The 21,808-nt window shown below is 45.6% G+C and overlaps 1 protein-coding gene across 1 annotated transcript in view; it reads left to right on the plus strand.

Annotated features, from left to right (window-relative positions):
* Positions 1 to 21,808, plus strand: part of RFX7 (regulatory factor X7) — a 176,761-nt gene that overhangs the window by 108,244 nt on the left and 46,709 nt on the right. The window contains exons 3-4 of the mRNA XM_075345747.1: positions 10,750 to 10,832; positions 18,460 to 18,582. Coding sequence (XP_075201862.1) covers positions 10,750 to 10,832; positions 18,460 to 18,582 — 206 coding nt within the window. The remainder of the gene's footprint in view (positions 1 to 10,749; positions 10,833 to 18,459; positions 18,583 to 21,808) is intronic.

The following is a 21,808-nucleotide window of genomic DNA, read 5'->3' on the forward strand; positions in this document are numbered from 1 at the left end:
TCAAAATCCTGTCTACGTAAATACTCAGTTTCTCTGTTATACTGCCTATACCTGACACGATCTGGCGACCTTTTAGGGGGTTACACCCCTTGTGTATTTTTGGTAAAATATAAAACGTCGCCATTACTGGAAAGGCAGGTAACAGGTAATCAAATTCATTTTTGTCCAGAATGTTCATGTCCAAGGCTTCGACCAACATGCTTTTTAGTTCGTTCTTAAAGCCTACAATCGGACTCGAGTCTAGTTTAGCATAGCATGCCTCATCATTAAGAATGTTGAGACAGATGTTCTTATAGTCATTGGAGTCCAGTATCACCACGTTACCCCCTTTGTCGGAGGGCTTTATGGTGATACTGGAGTCCTTTTCCAGACTCTGTAAGCTGAGCATTTCAAACCGTGACAGATTATAGTGACCCCTACGTGTTCCTGTGTAGTTTTTAATATCCTCAGTAACCAGATTAACGAAGACATCAATGGCGTCAATCTCCGCCACTGTTGGAGGCATTTTCGTACTTTTGTTTTTAAGAGTCGTGAACGGCCCTACCCCTAGATCATTAGGATTCGTGTCGCTCAAATGGAAAAGCAGTCTAACGTCCTGTACTAGATCTTCCGGGATCCCTAATTCTGCTGATGTTTTCTCAGTTTGTCTCCCAAAAAACTTTTTCCATTTAAGACCTCTAGCGAAAAGGTTCAAATCCTTAATTGCTGTAAATTTGTCAAAATCAGTGGTGGGAACAAAGGATAAACCTTTGTTTAAAACGAGTAACTCCGTGTCATTCAGGGGTCTAGAAGACAAGTTTATCACCTGAGGTGCTCCAACCATTACAGGGGATTTAGTTGGCCCTTGCTCCTCAGGTGATATTGGTTGTCTAAAAAACCCCCTCGGCCAAAATTATGAGCAGCTCCCCTAAAATTAGATCTACCTCTCCCTCTCTGTTTTTTATACTGTTGTTGGGGTCTAAATAAATTACCCCTGGTGTCCGTATCAGAGAGTTCAGCGTCAGTCGATGAGATGTCTGTCTCACTCTGTCTGGTCGTTCGATTGCCAGATGGAAAATTAACCCTATTATCTTTAAAATCTTGAAGATCTCTGATATAAAACTTATGTTTCCTTTCTTTTAGTTTATATTGGAATTTTTCTATCACACCTTGCAAAACTAGTTCTTTATGTGCAAAATCGGCTTCACTAGAAAATTTGCGTGTTGTATCGATATGTTCTTTCAGGGAATCTTCCAAAGTGGACAGATTCTTCCTCTCTTCCTCCAACAGCAATTTCATGAGCCTGAGGGTACTTTCAGTGGCCTCCTTCTCCCATTTCGTAATAAAGTCAGTATTCTTATGGCGGTAACCAGGCTGTAAAGTTATCCTTAAATGTCTGGGAACAATTTTGTCCTTAAGATAACTTTCTAATGATTGAACTTCCCACCAGGATACCACCCGCTCCTTATATACCCTGGTCAGGTCCTTGAAAGCACCGCTCAGGGTAGGTGTATATCGTTTAAGTACCAGATTTTTTTCTGAAAAGACATCCTTGGCCTCAGAGGCCCATTGCCTAGTATCAATATCGGATGATAAAAAACCTGCCATAGACAACTGTAATTCAAGTAGTAATATAGCAAAATACCAGAGGTAGTCAACAGTAATCACAACAAATTAGCTGGACCAGTTACGGAGCTTTAGAAAAATTCATATACATAAAACATAACTTTTAATTCATACAAGGAATAAAAGTGAACTGAAATTCACTAGTGAGAATTAAAACCAGAGGTGCCAATAGTCCAATCATTCGGACCATATCAGGCTGAGGGCACAGTTAATAGGCCCAGAAGTACGGTCTGTCTCAGCTTACTCCAGGCAAGGTAAGTTAGAACACTCAAACCTTCTAACAAACCAGTCAGCTGAGAAAGAAATAGGTGCACACACAGAAAAAATTCCAATCAAAGCCCCCTTTAGGGAGGGGGAGGGGTTTCACCAGTGTGTCACAGGCAGTTATACTGGTACCTAAGTAAAGCCATAAAAGGATCCCACGTCATATGGGAACGGTCTTACCAGGTCCAAGAATTAATATCTTAATAGCTTGCGTTCCACTCACCTGGATATGACGACACCAGGTAGTGGTTGCTGTGTTTCTCTTTGCGACGCGGCTGTGGATAACGCGGTACTTCCGGTCCAGCGGTCTTCTGGGAGTACGCGTCATGATAATTCTGACCTTACTGCGCATGCGCTGGGCTATATATGGAGCGTCCGTCTGGGCGCCGAGCGTGGCAACTTCGAAATAGGTCTGGATATACGCCATAGTGCGGTGAGTCTTTTGAACCATGGGGCTTGATGACTACGGCCTGGCAGGTAGTTTCCAGGGCTTACCCCTTGTTTATTTCTATATTTTTTCTTAGTGACCTGGGCATTCATGGACTGTTGCGTTATGATGACACTTGGCAACAGCCCGTTTTGACATCCCACTTGGACTCCCCTGATGATCTGTTTGTGAAACGTTGGGAGTGGGAAGATCCATCCATATGCCTGATACGGGTTTCCTGGCATGTATGGGATTTGATGTGCTGGTTGACAGCCCCCCTCAAGAGCCGGTACCCTGTTTGTATGCCTGATATTAATTCCTGGACCTGGTAAGACCGTTCCCATATGACGTGGGATCCTTTTATGGCTTTACTTAGGTACCAGTATAACTGCCTGTGACACACTGGTGAAACCCCTCCCCCTCCCTAAAGGGGGCTTTGATTGGAATTTTTTCTGTGTGTGCACCTATTTCTTTCTCAGCTGACTGGTTTGTTAGAAGGTTTGAGTGTTCTAACTCACCTTGCCTGGAGTAAGCTGAGACAGACCGTACTTCTGGGCCTATTAACTGTGCCCTCAGCCTGATATGGTCCGAATGATTGGACTATTGGCACCTCTGGTTTTAATTCTCACTAGTGAATTTCAGTTCACTTTTATTCCTTGTATGAATTAAAAGTTATGTTTTATGTGTGTGAATTTTTCTAAAGCTCCGTAACTGGTCCAGCTAATTTGTTGTGATTACTGTGGACTACCTCTGGTATTTTGCTATATTACTTTTTGCCTGGTGGACACAGAGGATTTTTGAGACCTTATGTCCGTCGCAGTGCCCCAGTACCAGATGCTCAGTCGCCACTACTTCTCCAAGAAAGGTGTGCCTGCGCTAGCATGTCGCACACAACATCACCGCTTCTTTGAGAAACTCTGTGTGTGACAGGGTGCATTTCACCACCGATACTTGGACCAGTAAGCATGGACAGGGGCGTTAGGCTATGTGCGCACGTTGCGTACAAGCCCTGCAGATATTTCTGCAGCGATCTGAAGAGCACATGTGCGCTTTAGATTGCTGCAGAAATGTCCGTAGTGAGCGCCGATTCCATGCGCTCTGCCTGCAGCTCCTGCCATAGACAGAGCAGGAGCTGCCGGCAAAGCGCAGGAAAGAAGTGACATGTCACTTCTTTTTGCGCAGCGCTTCGGCAGTAGCCGAAGCGCTGCGCTCTTAAACGCCACGTGCGCACGGCCCCTGCACAATCTCCATAGACTGTGCAGGGGAGGCAGGACGCATGCAGTTACGCTGCGCTACAAAGCGCAGCGTAACTGCATGTTTTTACGCGACGTGCGCACATAGCCTTACATGTCGCTGACTGGGCACTGGGTAACCATGGTGCGAGATGGAGAAGGGTCTGCTGTAAAAGTCTTGCCATCCCCACGACTTGTGCGTCAATCCTCTGTATGTGGAAGTTCCTCCACTGCTTCTGCCTCCTCAACCTCGTCTGGGTCCTCCACCTCCGCCCCAAGCCTGCCTGGTTAGGCCACCCGCGTTTTAGCTGCGCACAAGGAATCCTGCACACCTCCTTACTATGTTGGCAGCAGAGCTCAACGACATCAGGTGGTCTTTACGTTGAAATGTCTGGGAAATAAGAGTCACACAGCTGAGGAGTTGTGGTCCGCTATGGAGAGTGAGTTTAGTAAATGGTTGTGTCCCCTCAACCTGCAGCCAGGGAAGGCCGTGTGCGGCAATGCTGCAAACCTGGGTGCGGCTCTTACCCGGGGTAAGGTGACACACGTGCCTTGTATGGCTCACGTGTTGAATCTTGTTGTCCAGCAATTTTTAACCCACTATCCCTGCCTAGATGGGCTTCTGCACAGGGCACGGTCACTCTCTGCTCACTTCCGCCGTTCAACCGGTGCAGCTGACTGACTTGCATCGCTCCAGAAGTCTTTCGGCCTGCCGGTTCATCGCCTGAAATGCGATGTGCCGACACGCTGGAATTCAACTCTCCACATGTTACAGCGACTGTGGCAGCACCGTCGAGCCCTGGTGCAATATGCCATGACGTATAGCCTGGGCTAACGAGATGCAGAGGTGGTGCAGATCACCCTGATGGAGTGGTCTCAGATCAAGGACCTATGCACCCTTCTGCACAGTTTCGACATGGCGACGAATATGTTTAGCGCTGACAATGCCATTATCAGCATGACAATTCCAGTCATTTACATGCTGGAGTACACGCTAAACACTATTCGGAGTGAGGGGGTGGGACAACAGGAAGGGGAGGAACTACAGGAGGATTCATATGCGCAAGACAAAACAACATCACCAAGGTCCAGACGTTTATCATCATCAACGCGGCAGGCATGGGACCATGGGGGACAGGGATCAACAAGAGCGCATGTTAGCAGGCGAAATGTTGATGAAGGTGCAGGAGAACATGAAGAAATGGAGGGCGAACTGTCCATGGACATGGAAGACTCAGCGGATGAGGGAGACCTTGGTCAAATTTCGGTTGTTCGAGGTTGGGGGGAGATGTCAGAGGAAGGAAGCACGGTTATCACCTCACCGCCACAAACACAGCAAGGACTTGGTCCCCATGGATGCGCAAGACACATGAGTGCCTTCTTGCTGCACTACGTACAACATGACCCTCGGATTGTCCAAATTTGAAGTGATGATGACTACTGGCTTTCCACACTCTTAGATCCCCGGTACAAGTCCAAATTTGGCGAAATAATCCCAGCCATAGAAAGGGACGCACGTATGCAGGAGTATCAGCAAAAACTGTTACTCAATCTTAACTCTGCTTTTCCACCAAACACCAGTGGTGCACGGAGTGAATCTCCCAGTTGTAACTTGCCAAGCATGGGACTGTCTCATCATTATCAGTCTAACCGTACCAGCAGCACCGTATCTGGCGCTGGTAACAGCAATTTTATGGAATCGTTTCATAATTTTTTTTAGACCATCCAATGCAAGGCCACAAGAGACAAGAAGTCTGACACATAGTCAACGGCTGGAGAGGATGATACGGGAGTATCTCCAAATGAACATTGATGCCATGATTTTGCAAATGGAGCCTTGCTCATTTTGGGCTTCCAATCTTGAAAAATGGCCTGAGCTCTCCACTTACGCCTTGGAGATTTTGTCGTGTCCAGCTGCCAGCGTTGTCTCTGAACGTGTCTTCAGTGCTGCTGGGTGTGTGCTGACAGATAAGCGCACGCGTCTGTCCAGTGACAATGTGGACAGACTAACGTTCATCAAAATGAACAAGTCATGGATCCACAAGGAATGTACTACCCCTCGTGTCATCCTGGGGACAGTTAAGGCTGGCGTATTTGTGAATGTGCTTGATGCAAATCAACACATCCAGTTTGCAACTGGGCACAAGTGATGTCACTGAAGTGGTGTGTGTGGCCCAATTTTTGGGAAAAAGGGAGACTCCGCTTGGAGTCCACTTGCTGTGTTTTTAACAATGAGCCAAGATGAACAAGTCATGGTTCATCAAGGACTTTGCTACCTACCCCGGCGTCATCCTGGGGAGAGTAAAGGCTTGTGGATTTGGATTGTGCTTCATGAAAATCTACCTGTCAAGTTTACAACTGGGGGACAAGTGATGACACTTAAGTGATGTCTGTGTGGCCCAATGTTTGGGAAAAAGGGAGACTCTGCTTGGCGTCCACTTGCTGGGTTTTACATGATTTTAGAAGGGCATGACATGCCTATATCTGTGTCTCCTCTTTTTACTCGTCCAGCTCTTTTGTTTTTGCATGATTTTATGTACTTGTCACTTTCCCATGTGTTTGTGGTGTCTTGGGAGTTGTTTGTTACCTTTTGGACACCTTTGAAGGTGTTTTCTATGTGTTTTTATGTGTTTGTGTTTTTTGCCTGCCATTGTTTTCAATGGGGTTTGAGTGGTTCGTCGAACAGACCGTCCGTTCGACAAACCAAACTCGAACGCTAGGGGGTGGCTCATCTCTACTCAAGACCCTCTTTGTGATCCAGAGTACAGAGCTAACATGTAAGTGGTCTTTGAATATATATATATCAAGCGCACTGTTTAGCACATACTTGTTTGGAATTTCAGGAGAGCCATGAATACAATGGGCAGAGTCACTGTCTTGTTGTCTACAAATAGATGATATAAATATGCAATTCAGGAAAATAAAGCCTGTGTGGGATCTGATGCTTTGTTATACTACAGAAACTCATTCATTCATTGGATTTGGACAATATTTAGTGTCGTCCTGCCAAATACACAAGCAGTCAGCAGTATAATAAATCTGTAACCAAGATGTGTGCAGAAGCTCCAAGCATGGTTCAAAAATACTGCATTTCTCTGAATGGAAGCATAATGTAGAACTACTGATACCAGAGCAGTCTTTTAGACTTTTGCTTTTTCACATGTAATAAATTTAGGTACAGATGTGTACACAGCTGGATCTTGGTAAATCGCCAGTGTTATAATGTCCATATCTATTTCCCTACAGGTGTTGTTGGGTTTTTAAAGGCAATCTGTGCAGGTTTTTGCTATGCAAGTTGAGCACAGCATGCTTTAGCAACTGTGTTTCTCTTATCTATGTGTGTGCTATTGTTTATGTAATCTAATGACTTTTTTGCCTTTTGATTAACATTACAGGACTAAAAACTCATGTGCAGGGCAGTCCAGCATGGCCCCCTGCTGTGATTGATATCTCAGTCAATGCACGATCTCTGTTGAGAACCTGGTGTGGGCAGCACAGCTTTGGTGTTTTCTTGGATCTAAATTCTGTGATTGTTTCAGAAAGGCTTCAGCCAATAATCTATGTGATACACCATTGGATTCAGAATCTCCTTGCCAACATTATGTTGGGGGATCCCTTTAAATTGGTTTTCTGGTCTTAAGGCCACGTCACACTAAGCAACATCGCTGCTGAGGCACGACTTTTGTGACGTAGCAGCGATGTTGCTAATGATGTCGCTGTGTGTGACATCCAGCAACAACCTGGCCCCTGCTGTGAGGTTGCTGGTTGTTGCTGAATGTCCTGGACCATTTTTTAGTTGTTGCTCTCCCGCAGTGAAGCACACATCGCTGTGTGTGACAGCGACAGAGCAACAACTGAATGTGCAGGCAGCAAGAGCCGGCTTCTGCGGACGCTGGTAACCACGGTAAACATCGGGTAACCAAGAAGCCCTTACCTTGGTTACCCGATATTTACCTTCGTTACCAGCGTCTGCCGCTCTCACGCTGTCAGTGCCGGCTCCCTGATCCCTGCACACATAGCCAGACTAGACATCGGGTAATTAACCAGATGTGTACTCTGGCTAGGAGTGCAGGGAACAGGGAGCCGGCACTGGCAGTGTGAGAGCAGCAGACGCTGGTAACAAAGGTAAATATCGGGTAACCAAGGTAAGGGCTTCTTGGTTACCCGATGTTTACCGTGGTTACCAGTGTCCGCAGAAGACGGCTCCCTGCTGCCTGCACACGTAGCAGAGTACACATCGGGTAATTGACCCGATGTGTACTGTGGCTAGGTGTGCAGGGAGCCAGAGCTAAGCGGTGTGCGCTGGTAACCAAGGTAAATATCGGGTTGGTTACCCGATATTTACCTTAGTTACCAAGCGCAGCATCGCTTCCATGCGTCGCTGGGGGCTGGTCACTGGTTGCTGGTGAGATCTGCCTGTGTGACAGCTCACCAGCAACCCGTGTAGCGACGCTCCAGCGATCCCTGCCAGGTCAGGTTGCTGGTGGGATCGCTGGAGCGTCGCTTAGTGTGACCGTACCTTTAGGCTTTGTGCGCACTAGAAAAGTGATTTTTCTCAAGAAAATTTCTTGAGAAACCTGGGAGTTGAAGATTACCGCACCTGCAGTAAAAAAAACGCACCAAAACCGCGGGAAAAACGCATGCGTTTTTGCTGCGGTTTTTCCGCAGGTTGGTCCCTGCGTTTTTTTATGCTGAGCTGCAATAAATAATATAGATAATAGATGTGATAGATGGATAGATGAATAGATAGATAGATGAGACAGACATATATAATGTCCCACCCCCCTGCATATTCTAAGCTGGCACCCTTTAGTGACTTTCATGTGGCACTAAAAGGTGCCTAGCCTTGTATTTAGCCAAAAAATAAATAATTTAAAAAAAATGACGTGAGGTCCCCCCATCTTTTGTAGCCAGCTAGGGTAAAGCAGACGGCTGCAGCCTGCAGACCACAGCTGGCAGCTTCACCTTGGCTGGTAATCCAAATCAGAGGGCACCCCACACTGTTATTTTACATTAAATAAATAATTTAAAACAAAAAACGTGGGGTCCCCCCCATATTGGATCACCATCCAAGGTAAAGCGGAAAGCTGGGGTCTGATATTCTCAGACTAGGGAGGTCCACTGTTATTGGACACTCCCCAGCCTAAAAATAGCATGCCGCAGCTGCCCCAGAAGTGGGGCATCCATTAGACATGCTAATCCTGGCGCTTCGCCCCAACTCATCTCGTTGCCCTGGTGCGGTGGCAAACGAGGTAATATATCGGGTTGATGCCAGATGTGTAATGTCACCTGGCATCAAGCCCTGGGGTTAGTGATGTCACGCGTCTATCAGATACCTGACATCACCAACCCAGTCAGTAAGAAATAAAAAATAGACAACAAAATAAGTTTTATTTTAAAAAACGCTCCCCACATTACCTCTTTCACCAATTTATTGACAAGAACAATCAAATCTGCGTCCGGCGTAATCCAATAAGTGGGGGGGGGGGTCCCACGACGATCCATACCATAGTCACTGTCCCAGTAAGTGAAGAACAGAATGTTCCCCATTGGCTGGGAGAGTAATGCAGTGACCTGAGCTAACATCAATAGGTCAGCCCAGATCACTGCAGGGGATGACGAGCGCTGCTGTCATGAGGATAGATGAGATCATTACCTGCTGTGATGATCTCCTGCAGTCCTGCCATCAGCGCTGTCTCTCACTTCTATGCCCGTCGCGTTGTCAGCAGTATCGTGAGAGCCCGTGACGTCACCGCTAGTGACAGTCTCGGGCCGCGGGCATAGACGGCAGTGACAGCGGTGACGTCAGGAGGCAGGAGATCGTCACAGCAGGTAATGATCTCTTCTCGCCTCCTGACAGCAGCGTTCGTCATCCCCGCGGCTGCACGCACTGCTGAGTGTCAGTGTCTGCCTGTGCTGCAGCGTGACAAGCTGCTGATACTGCGGGCAGATACTGACACACTGCAGGGCAGGCAGCCGCGGGGCCGGAGCGGGACACAGACTGCACGGGCACCTGGAGGTCACACGGAAGTGCTTCTGTGCGGCGTCCAGGGAGTGTGACGTGTGTTTACTCTGCTCCGCTTCCTCTTCCTGCCTTAATGACATCACTTCCTGCAAAACCGCAGGCAGCGATGAGCATTACTGCAGGTAAATCGCGGCTATACCGGGGGTATACCGCACATCATTTGCTACCTGCGGTATACCCCCGGTATTTTGCGATTACATTACAGTGAATGGAGTGAAATTCCGGCGGTATTACGCAGGTACCTGCGGAAAATAATGGACATGCTCATTTTCTCAAGAACATCTTCACAAAGAATTTTCTTGAGAAAAAAACGCAGCGTGCGCACAGCTATTTTTTTCCCATAGGTTTTGCTGGGAAATGTCTGCAGAAAGATTACAAACATTTCTCAAGAAATTTCCGCAGCAAAACCGCTGGTAAATCCGCGGGTAAAACGGCCTAGTGCGCACATAGCCTTAGGCTACAAGTCAATAGTGACTGCAGACTTGTGAATCTTCACATCGTGCACGCTGTCAGTATTCTCCAGTCCCAGGAGCGGGCTGACGCGGTTGTATGTGGTTTGCATATTTTGCGGTCACTTGCCGACTACATGGGCGCTGCCTCTCTCAATTGAAGTGTATTCAGTAAGGCCGAATACAGTCTAGTCAGAATGTCGCTAGAAATATGCAAATTGCATACTTGCTATTACATGACTGCCTGCTCTCGACACCAAAGATTCCTCACATTGTAGCCGTGTAACCTAAGACTGGATAACCGCTTAATGACCAATGACGGACATAGGACGTCATCAGCAGGTGTCAGTTCCCACATTATGACGTGCAGTGGCCGTCATGGATTAACCCTTTCACGACTTTGAAGGTCTCTGTTGAGCCCACTTGTTTCCCCGCACATGTCAGCTGATCTGATCGGCCGACATGTGCAGCTATTAAGTGCAGGTGCATCAGAGATCCACCTGCGCCTGTTAATTAACATTGTCAATCTTTGACAATGGGATTTAATGCACACCAGTGGGGAGTGCGTCATTCCGCGCCCCCATGACATGATAAAGAGCGGCTGGGTTCTTATGACTCCTTATGTTACTGTCATGACATCTTTCTATAGTGTTTGATTTCTATTTTTTTTATCAATTGAATTCTTGTAAAATATTTATTTTGATCTTTGTTTTGAACTAATGATTTTCTACATTTTTATTTGTGCAGCAAGAAGTTGAGAAATTTACAGATCTTGAGAAACTCTACCTCTACCTCCAACTGCCTTCTGGTCCTAGCAATGTGGAGAAAAGGTATGTGCATTGAACGTAAACAATTTTGTAGTTTTTTGATAGGCGAGTGAGAGGTGGGAGGGAAGGCTAGTTTTATCAGGTTTTTAGCATGTTCTTGCTGTTTGACCTTAGACCAGCATAATGTAGGGACATAGAGCCTGACTCCATCACTGTGTCATTTATTAGGCTGTGGGCTGTATTTTCAATACAATCAGTGTTTTATCAGGAGATTATCACTGCCGGACAAGGTGTCGCACGCAAGCACTGGACAAGTATAATAGACTTTTCTGAGATACGTAGGGTACGTCTGAGGATATAAGCCCCAGTCATGTGATCTTAACCCCTTAACGACGCATGACAAATCTATCCGTCATGGATCATGTGAGGTTAATGCCTGACTTCTGCCGTGGACAGGACGCGGCGATCCGCGCACATATCAGCTGTTTTCAACAGCTGACATGTGTGACTGCATGTTACCAGGGGAATTGCATTCCACCCTCAACATTTAACCCCTGACATCTCGCTGCCAAAGTCTGGCAGCGAGATGTATATGCGCGCGGCCATTATTTTCACTTACCGCCGCCCCCACCGGAAGTCATGTGCGTGATCACGTGACCTTCGGGGGTTGCCATGGTAGCACAGGGTTATGTGATGACGCCTGTAGCTATCATGAGTCACTTTTGGTTTCACGCAGCACGGAGCCGAGTGAATCAGAAAGTGAACATATCTACTGTTTACAGCTGTGTAGCCTGATCAGCAGATAAGGCAGAGCAATCGCATTGATGATCGCTATAGCCCCCTATGGGGACTAGTAAAATAAAAAAAAGTTAAAAAAAGTTTTAAAAAAACAAAAAACCTAAAAGTTCAAATCACCCCCCTTTCACCCCTTTGAAAATTAAAGGATTAAAAAAATAAAAAATACACACATTTGGTATCGCCGCGTTCAGAAATGCCCGATCTATCAAACTTTAAAATCAATTAATCTGATTGGTAAACGGCGTAGCGGCAAAAAAATTCCAAACGCCAAAATTACGTTTTTTAGTCGCTGCAAGTTATATGCAAATTGCAATAACAGGCGATCAAAATGTATCATCTGCGCAACAATGGTACTGTTAAAAATGTCAGTTCGAGACGCAAAAAATAAGCTGTCACTGAGCCTCAGAACCCAAAAAATGAGAACGCTATGGGTTTCGGAAAATGGCACAAATTGTACGCCACTTTTATTGGACAAGCTTGTGAATTTTTTTCACCCCTTAGATACAAGTAAACCTATACATGTTTGGTGTCTACAAACTCGCATCGACCTCAGGCATCATACCCACATATCAGTTTTCCCATATAGTGAACACCGTGAATAAAACATCCCAAAAACTATTGTGCCATCACACTTTTTTTTGCAGTTTCTCCACACTTGGAATTTTTTTGCTGTTTTTCAGTACACCATATGGTAAAACTTATTGTTTCATTTAAAAGTACAACTCGTCCCGCAAAAAACAAGCCCTCATATGGCAAGATTGACGGAAAAATGAAAAAGTTACGGCTCTCGGAAGAAGGGGAGCAAAAAACAAAAACGGAAAGTGCCCGGGGGCTGAAGGGCTTAAAGGTGATGGGCATTGTTTATAAGCAAATAAAATGGTGATGGGTTCTCTTTTGATAGAGAGATTATGATATTTTATTTGTGTTCTGACAAGCAGTGTTTGCTGCTAAAATATACATTTTGATTTCGATGTTCTCTGGTTCTAAGACGTGCATGACATTTAACCCCTTGATGGTCATTTTTAACATTCTTCAGTTGACATAGCTGTATGAGGGCTTGTTTTTGTAGGGTTTTTTTTGCAAGACAAGTAGTTTTCAATGACGCCATGCATTTTTTTCGATTCTGTATAATTTCAAGAAAAGAGGGGTTGATTCGAGCTGCTTTATAAAAAAAAAAAAAAAAAAATATTTTGAACTTTTTATTTATTAAATTACCCCTCCAATCCAGGGAACCTAAACCTGTGATTACATTGCATATTTTATTGTTGCAGTGTGATGGGCTCCATAGGCTTACAAAGATTGCAGACACAGAGGAGCTCAATGACCAAGACAACACTCTGGCTACCCTCATATCGTGCTTAGGGTAGGGTGGGCAACTTAAGTAATGGTCCACTCCAACTGACAAAATAGTACACATTGCTAGTAAAGCAAGCATTGAAATGTAGAGTGCGGACTAAAGGATGGGAGTTCGGAGTTACATTTTTCTAAAAAATAAAAACAAAACCGTGCAGCATGTTATATAATTCCTTAACACTAGAACTAATGAGGTAGTCATTTTGACTACTTTGCACCATGTATTTCTATATAGGTGTCACGAGTCCAGTAGTTCTAGTGTTAAAGGAGTTTTCATCTGCTCAGACAACCCCTTCTCCATCCCTATTTACCCCTGAAACAAAATAACACCTATACTCACCTTACACGTTACGGTGGTGTCGACAATGGCTTTTCTGGGGCTCTTGTGACATTATATCACGCTTTACCTGCAGCCAATCAGTGCTGGCTCTTATTTACTAGAGACGTAATCAGACATCCAGGAAGAGCGAGGGCAGCCGCAGCTTTTCCGGAGGAAGGGCGAGGGCAGCCTCAGCTCATCCGTAGTAAGGGTCGAGGGGAGCCTCAGCTCTTCCGTAGTAAGGGGCAAAGGCAGCCGTAGCTCTTCTGTAGTAAGGGGCGAGGGGAGCCGTAGCTCTTCTGTAGTAAGGGGCGAGGGGAGCCGTAGCTCTTCCGTAGTAAGGGGCGAGGGGAGCCGTAGCTCTTCCGTAGTAAGGGGCGAGGGCAGCCTCAGCTCTTCCGTAGTAAGGGGCGAGGGGAGCCTCAGCTCTTCCGTAGTAAGGGGCGAGGGGAGCCGTAGCTCTTCCGTAGTAAGGGGCGAGGGGAGCCGTAGCTCTTCCATAGTAAGGGGCGAGGGGAGCCGTAGCTCTTCCGTAGTAAGGGGCGTGGGAGCCTTAGCTCTTCCGTAGTAAGGGGCGAGGGCAGCCTCAGCTGATGTGGTAGATGTGGTTCTGTACCACCGCTGTACGACCTGTTTACAATCCTGGGAGGAGTGGATTAGAAGCAGTATTCCCTTAGTAAGGCTCCAGTCCTGGATGCTCGCTGATGAAACAGGATAGTTGTAGGTGTATGGAACCATATAGAAAAAAGTCCAACGGCACACCAAATCTCCGGTAAAAAAAAAAACTTTTCTTTTTTATTAAATTAAGTGGTGCATATTAAAAGGGCAGTGAAGGAGCCGGGTGCAGGATACCTCACGGACGACGGCCGTTTTGCGTTTAAACACGCTTCCACGGGTCCAATGGTCCGTAAGGGGCGAGGGGAGCTATAGCTCTTCCGTACTAAGGGGCAAGGGCAGCCGCAGCTCTTCCAGAGGAAGGGCGAGGGCAGCCTTAGGCCTTACTACTTCCGGATGTCTTGATTTTTCTGAAGCACATATTTTCTCAGTATTCTGCACAGCTCATACCAATGTGCACATGATGCTTTTCTCCTCCATTACCTTTAGTTGCAGTGGTGAAGAACATTATCAGGGCTCTGTCACACTAAATGGACGTGTATGTCTTGTGCATACAGTGTAGCTAAATAAAACTTTTTCCTGTACAGTCACAGATATCTTTTTTATACCACCACCACCGTGCTCTTATATACAGCATTCTAACATGTTGTATATAAGAGCCCAGGCCACTGTGAGAACATAAATAATTCTTTATAATACTTACCTAACGGTCATGCGGTTGGCCATATGGGTGTCTCCATTCTCCGGTGCCGGCGCCGCCTCTTTCGCCCATCTTTGTCTTCTTTCTGAAGCCTGTTTGCATGACGCGTCTACATTATACACACTCGCTAGTCCTGCGCAGGCGCACTACAATACTTTGATCTGTCCTGCTCAGAGCAGAACAAAGTGTGCCTGCGCAGGACCTGAATGTCGGCGAATGTGGATGACATCAGACGCGTCATGCACCGCGACTAGAGAAGAAGGATAACGAAGATGGCTGAAAGAGGCGGCACCAGAGAACGGAGACGCCCATATGGCCAACCGCACGACCGTTAGGTAAGTATTATAAAGAATTTTATGTTGTCACAGCGGCCTGGGCTCTTATGTACAGCATGTTAGAATGCTGTATATGAGAGCCCGGTGGTGGTGGCTGCAGCTTATACGCCAAAAAAGTGGTGACAGGTTCCCTTTAATGGTGGAATACTTGTGATGTCAGACACCTCTTAATCCACAATCCACATCTTGTACTGCCGATAGAATACATTGTAGTGAACCTGCAGCCATTTAGTAGACTTTCCATCTTAGGCTAGTTTCACACTTGCGTTGGACGGGATCTGTAGCATTGCGTTGTGTGCCGCATGCAACGGATGAGTTGCATATAGTGGCACAACTGATGCTACGGATCGTACAAAATAACGCAATCCGTTATAGGTTTTTTCCTTGACTTTACACATCTGAGCATGCGCAGTTGTGTAAAGACGGATGCGTTAACGGAATCCGTCAAATGACGCATTCTAACGGAATCCGCCACCATAGGCGTCCATTATAAAAACAACGGACGCCAAACAGATTCCTGCAGGTTGCGTTTTTTTGACACTCCGCCAAGCGCAGAAAAACGCTACATGCAGCGTTTCATCTGCCCGGCGCAGCATCAAAATAACGACGCTGCGTCATCCATACAAGTCTATGGAGAATAGCGCAGTGCGTTAACGGACTGCGCTATTCTCCATAGTGATGGAATGCGCTGAACACAAGTGTGAAACTAGCCTTAATCTATTATAATAGTAATGTATAGTAGTTTTCATGTGACTACTGTGTCAATGGTTATATGGCAAAGACAAATTTATTTTTTCCCCAAAAATTGTTATTGGTGGATGTGAAGCCAAGTTCCAAATCACCTGCGTTAATATTTGAGAAGCTCATCTTAGAGTCTGACTGCACTGTTTTAAAGTTACTGGCAAACTTACTGAGAGTGATATCTTGGCCGCAGTCAAATAGGATACTATGTCCAGCACTTTAATAAGAAGCAAGGCCTAGGAAAACTGCTATGGGCCATGGATTATTTGTCTTGCTAATGTCTAACTGATTAGTTAATTTCAGTTGTTACTTAATTTTCTGGATTCAGAAACGCCTCTCCCCTAATTCATAGTTTCATAGTTTTTAAGGTTGAAGGGAGACTCTAAGTCCATCTAGTTCAACCCGTAGCCTAACATGTTGATCCAGAGGAAGGCAAAAAAAACCCAATGTGGCAAATAAGCTCCAATGGGGAAAAAAATTCCTTCCTGACTCCACATCCGGCAATCAGACTAGTTCCCTGGATCAATACCCTGTCATAAAATCTAATATACATAACTGGTAATATTACATTTTTCAAGAAAGGCATCCAGGCTCTGCTTAAATGTTAGTAGTGAATCACTCATTACAACATCATGCGGCAGAGAGTTCCATAGTCTCACTGCTCGTACAGTAAAGAATCCTCGTCTGTGGTTATGATTAAACCTTCTTTCCTCAAGACGTAGCGGATGCCCCCGTGTTCCAGTCGCAGGCCTAGGTGTAAAGAGATCTTTGGAAAGGTCTCTGTACTGTCCCGTCATATGTTTATACATTGATTAGATTCCCCCCCATAGCCTTTGTTTTTCCAAACTAAATAACCCCAAGTTTAATAACCTGTCTTGGTGTTGCAGCCCACCCATTCCTCTAATAATCTTGGTCGCTCTTCTATCTACCTGTAAGATTATGCTATTTATAACCTTCTATACTTTTGCTATGAAGAAAAGCATCCATTCCTCTCTTAAATTCATTCAGTGAGTTGGCCATCACCACTTCCTCAGGAAGAGAGTTCCAAAGCCTCACTGCTCTTACCGTGAAGAACCCTCTTCTATGCTGATGTAGGAATTTTCTTTCTTTAATTGCATTTTTTTTTGTTTTGTTTTAAAGGCAAACTGTTTTTGTCATCCTTCCCAGGTCCACCGTGGAGTCCCCACCGCCGCTACTCCTGGTTTCTGTTGACTGCAGTTCTATTGATGTGACATCAGCACTGCAGACAATCAGTGAGCTCAGTGGCTCTACCCAAGTTGATGGCAGAAACCACTGAGTTCAATATAAAAAAAAAAGCATTAATCTGTTAATTTTCCTCCTGCTTTTGTTTCCCCACCTCTCTTATGGATTTGAACTGTAATAATAGCATCCAGACCAAGACACAGTACTATCGATGTGACGTCCGCACAGCAGACTATAAACCCTTAAGCATTGGGCAATTTTTTCCGTTTTTGTGCTTTAGTTTTTCCCTCCCCTTTATTCCAAGAGACATTTTTTTTTCTTTTTCCGTCGAAATAGCCGTGTGAGGGCTTGTTATTTGCGTGATGAGTTGTACTTTTGAATTACACCATTCATTTTACCATATGATGTAATGGTAACCGGGAAAAGCATCCAAGTGTGGCAAAATAGAATGTTTTTTATTATTTACAGCGTTCACTTTACCATAAAATAGACCTGGCAGTATGATTCTTCAGGTCTGTAAAGATTACATAGATATCAAATTTGTATAGCTTTTGTTTTATTTAAGTGGTGAAAAAAAATATTTTTTTTGCAAAACCAAAATCTTCCTTGTTTCACTCCTTTCCAAGAGCCATAGCGTTATACATTTTTGCGATCTCCAGCTGTGTGAGTGCTTGTCTTTTGCACCCTCAGCTGATGTTTTACTGATATAATTTTGTAGTTTATACGATGTTTTGAACACATGGTATTACATTTTCTTTTTTGATGTGGCAGCCGAAAAACTGCAATTCTGGCATTTTTTTATTTTTTTTTTGTTACGCTTTTTATTGATTGGATTAATTTATTTTATGTTTTCATAGATCGGACATTTCTGAACGCAGTGATACCAAATATGCAGGGTTTTTTTTTAAATTGTCCCCCTTTTGCCCCGTTGAAAATAAAACAATTTGAACTTTTGTTTTTTACTTATTTTGTTTTATTACTAGTTCCCTTAGGGGATTTTAAGCTACGATCGATTGATCTGTACAAAGCAGAGCATCAGCCCTGATGTATAGCAATTATTACAGTCTCCTATGAATGCCAGCTTGCAGCCAGTGTTCACAGGAGGATCCTCATAACAGACACGGGTCCTCAGCTGACCCCCTGGCTGGCATGTCAACCTATCAGCACCCCAAAATCACGTCACGAGAGTGCTGATGGGAGGGTGAAATTACGCGCTTTCTGCCACCAGTGAGTGTTAAATAAACCTGTCAGAATGACAGGGGGATTTAGATGGTTAACAACTGCAGGCAGATCTCTGATCCACCCACGGCTGTTAGAGGCACGTGTCGGCTGATCAAATCAGCCAACATCTGCAGGGAAAGTTGCTGACTTGGCGTCTGAGCTCTCATCAAAGGCAGGAACACCACCCATGATGGACCTAGTACGTTAAGGGGATAACTTATACCCGGAGCATTGGCGGTGACTCAGCGCCAGACCTGGGGAGGATGAATAAAGCCTTTAATGTTTACCTCTGATTATATTTACTGACTGCATAAAGATACTGTTTAAGAAATATCTAATGGGCACATACTTACTGTATTTACCAAAGGAAAGAAGTTTCATGATTTTTGTTTTCTTATTTTTCAGTGATCAGAGCTCATTGTCATCTAGTCGAGCTCAGCAAACGCATGCATTTTCCTGGATCCGGAATACCTTAGAGGAGCACCCAGAGACTTCTCTGCCAAAGCAGGAGGTTTATGATGAGTATAAGTAAGTACAGTGCCGACATCCTGCTTGTGTAGCTCCTACCTTTATTGGACTATTGTATTATTTATCATAACGGACTTCATGTTGGTAAACTCGCTATTCAACGCCCTGAAACAGTTAATTTATATGTTTGGCTGTATTTCTCCTTTTTTATTTTTCTTTGCAGGGTAAAGTTTAATTTACTGAAGGGGTTGTCAAGGTTAAAAAAAAATTACTATGGCAGGAGATGTACTAACATATAAAAAAAAGCATTGATCTGGTAATTTTCCCCCTGCTTTAGTTTCCCCACCTGTCTTATGGATTTGACCTGTAATAATAGCATCCAGACCAAGACACAAACCGCTGCAGCCAATCACTGTACATACATGAGGCCAGTAATCGGCTGCAGTGAACATTTGAGCATGATCATCGCTTCATTATTGTAGCACAATACAACTGGCCAATCCTTTAAGATCAGTATGGTTTTGGTTGAAAAGTGTGAAGAATCCTCGTAAGTTGTAATAACTACAGATTAGTTTTTTTGTGTTTAACCCACCTCTTTGACATCCCTATACCACACCTCTGGGTCACTAGTTTTCATGTATGGAACGTGTATGGAAACTAGTGACACTTTATAAACTGTGTAATTTGTAGAGAATTATGTGACATGTCAACTGTCAATTAGAACCAAAGTCAACAACCAAGTAAAATAAAATCATAGGCGTGTGTAATTTGCATTAATGTTATTATGGCTCAGTATTGTGTATGGCCCCCATATGCCTATATGTCCTTCCAACGACATCTGGATATGCTCCTGGTGATGTTGTGAATGGTGTCCTGGGGATCTGCTCCCAGACCTGGATCATGGCATTAGTGATGTTTTGATCAGTGTGTGGTGCTGCATCACATATACATAATGTTCTAGAGGTTCTTAGTTAGATTCAGGACTGAGGGCCACTCAATTGCATCATTGCCTTTGTCATCCAGTAACTGCCTACACTCTCTGGCCACGGTAGCTCAGTGGTTAGCACTGCAGTCTTGCAGTGCTGGGGTCCTGGGTTCAAATCCCACCAAGGACACCATCTGCAAGGAGTTTGTATGTTCTCACAGTGTTTGCGTGGGTTTCCTCCGGGTACTCCGGTTTCCTCCCACACTCCAAAAACATACTGATAGGGAACCTAGATTGTGAGCCCCAATGGAGACAGTGTTGCCATTGTATGTAAAGCGCTGTGGAATTAATAGCGCTATATAAATGAATAAATATTATTATATATTATTATTATTATATTGTTCTGCACCAATGAGTTCATCCCAGCACCTAACAGCAGTCATGGTACTGTTTGCTATTACATGGAGGTTACTGCGAGCCTCCTTCCTTCTCAGAGTATAACTGATCCACCTCCATTCAAGCTTCATAGTGCCTGACTGTGAGCACAGGTCCTACTACAGGACATCTGGCCCTCATGCCATCTTCATATAGGCGGTTTCTGAGCAATAGCTATAAACATGCACTTTATAGGACACTGGCAGTGCTCCTCTGCAAACAAAGAGCAGATTCCAGTCCTGTGTGTTGGTATGTGCCCCGTGCTCCTGTGCATGTGATGTAAGACACGGCAAACTTCCTAGAGCTATCCTCCTTGAGGAGCTTGACTAATTGGGCAACATAAATGGGCTGCAGGTACCACCTCATGCTACTAGTAATGACAAGGACACTAGCCAGGTCCAAAATTGGGGCAGAATCAGTCAGGATAGAGTAATGGTCTTGTAGCTAGCACCTGTGCTACCCTTCCTTTTTCGGAGGTTGCCTTGCCTGTACCTATTGTCACATTCATTTGCACCAAAGTTGGTGAAATTGATTTACAATCAGTGCCTGACTTCCTAACTGGACAGATTAATAACTGAAGTTTCATTGACTCTGGGTTATACAGAGATAGGCTGCTTTCACACTACGTTTTTTTAACATGCGTCATGAACGTTTTTTTTGCTGTAAAAGCGGATCCTGCTTTTACAGCAAAAAATCGCATGCAAACGCATGTGTTATTTTGCAGGATCCTGTCACTTTAAGTTTATGGGCGGGCATTGGAGTCATGTGATCGGGAGTCAGTGGAACTGAACGTGATAGACTGGGAGCCGGCTTCTGACAGCTGCAGAGGCTCATAACCAAGGTAAACATCGGGTAACTTGCTTGGATACCCGATATTTACGTTGGTTACGAGCATCCGCAGGTGCTAGGAGCCGGGCTCCCTGCACACGTAACAAACGTAAACATCGGGTAACTAAGAGAAGTGCTTTGCTTGGTTACCCGATATTTATCTTGGTTATGAGTGTCTGCAGCTGTCAGGCGGGGGAGAGGGAGGGTGAGAGAGGCAGAGAGGGAGGGGGGAGAGAGACAGAGAGGGAGGCGGAGAGAGGGAGGCGGAGAGATACAGAGAGGGAGGCGGAGAGATACAGAGAGGGAGGCGGAGAGATACAGAGAGGGAGGCGGAGAGATACAGAGAGGGAGGCGGAGAGATACAGAGAGGGAGGGGGAGAGAGGGAGGGGGAGAGAGGGAGGGGGAGAGAGGGAGGGGGAGAGAGGGAGGGGGAGAGATACAGAGAGGGAGGCGGAGAGATACAGAGAGGGAGGCGGAGAGATACAGAGAGGGAGGCGGAGAGATACAGAGAGGGAGGCGGAGAGATACAGAGAGGGAGGCGGAGAGATACAGAGAGGGAGGCGGAGAGATACAGAGAGGGAGGCGGAGAGATACAGAGAGGGAGGCGGAGAGATACAGAGGGAGGCGGAGAGATACAGAGAGGGAGGCGGAGAGATACAGAGAGGGAGGCGGAGAGATACAGAGAGGGAGGCGGAGAGATACAGAGAGGGAGGCGGAGAGATACAGAGAGGGAGGCGGAGAGATACAGAGAGGGAGGGGGAGAGAGGGAGGGGGAGAGAGGGAGGGGGAGAGAGGGAGGGGGAGAGATACAGAGAGGGAGGCGGAGAGATACAGAGAGGGAGGCGGAGAGATACAGAGAGGGAGGGGGAGAGATACAGAGAGGGAGGGGGAGAGAGGGAGGGGGAGAGAGGGAGGGGGAGAGATACAGAGAGGGAGGGGGAGATATACAGAGAGGGAGGGGGAGAGATACAGAGAGGGAGGGGGAGAGATACAGAGAGGGAGGCGGAGAGATACAGAGAGGGAGGGGGAGAGAGGGACTGATCACGCGAGGCTGGTTTCTGGGCATAGACAGGATCCTGCTTGCTCTGAGTATCAGC

This window comes from Anomaloglossus baeobatrachus, chromosome 4 (assembly GCF_048569485.1).
Source record: "Anomaloglossus baeobatrachus isolate aAnoBae1 chromosome 4, aAnoBae1.hap1, whole genome shotgun sequence".
Lineage (NCBI taxonomy): Eukaryota > Metazoa > Chordata > Amphibia > Anura > Aromobatidae > Anomaloglossus > Anomaloglossus baeobatrachus.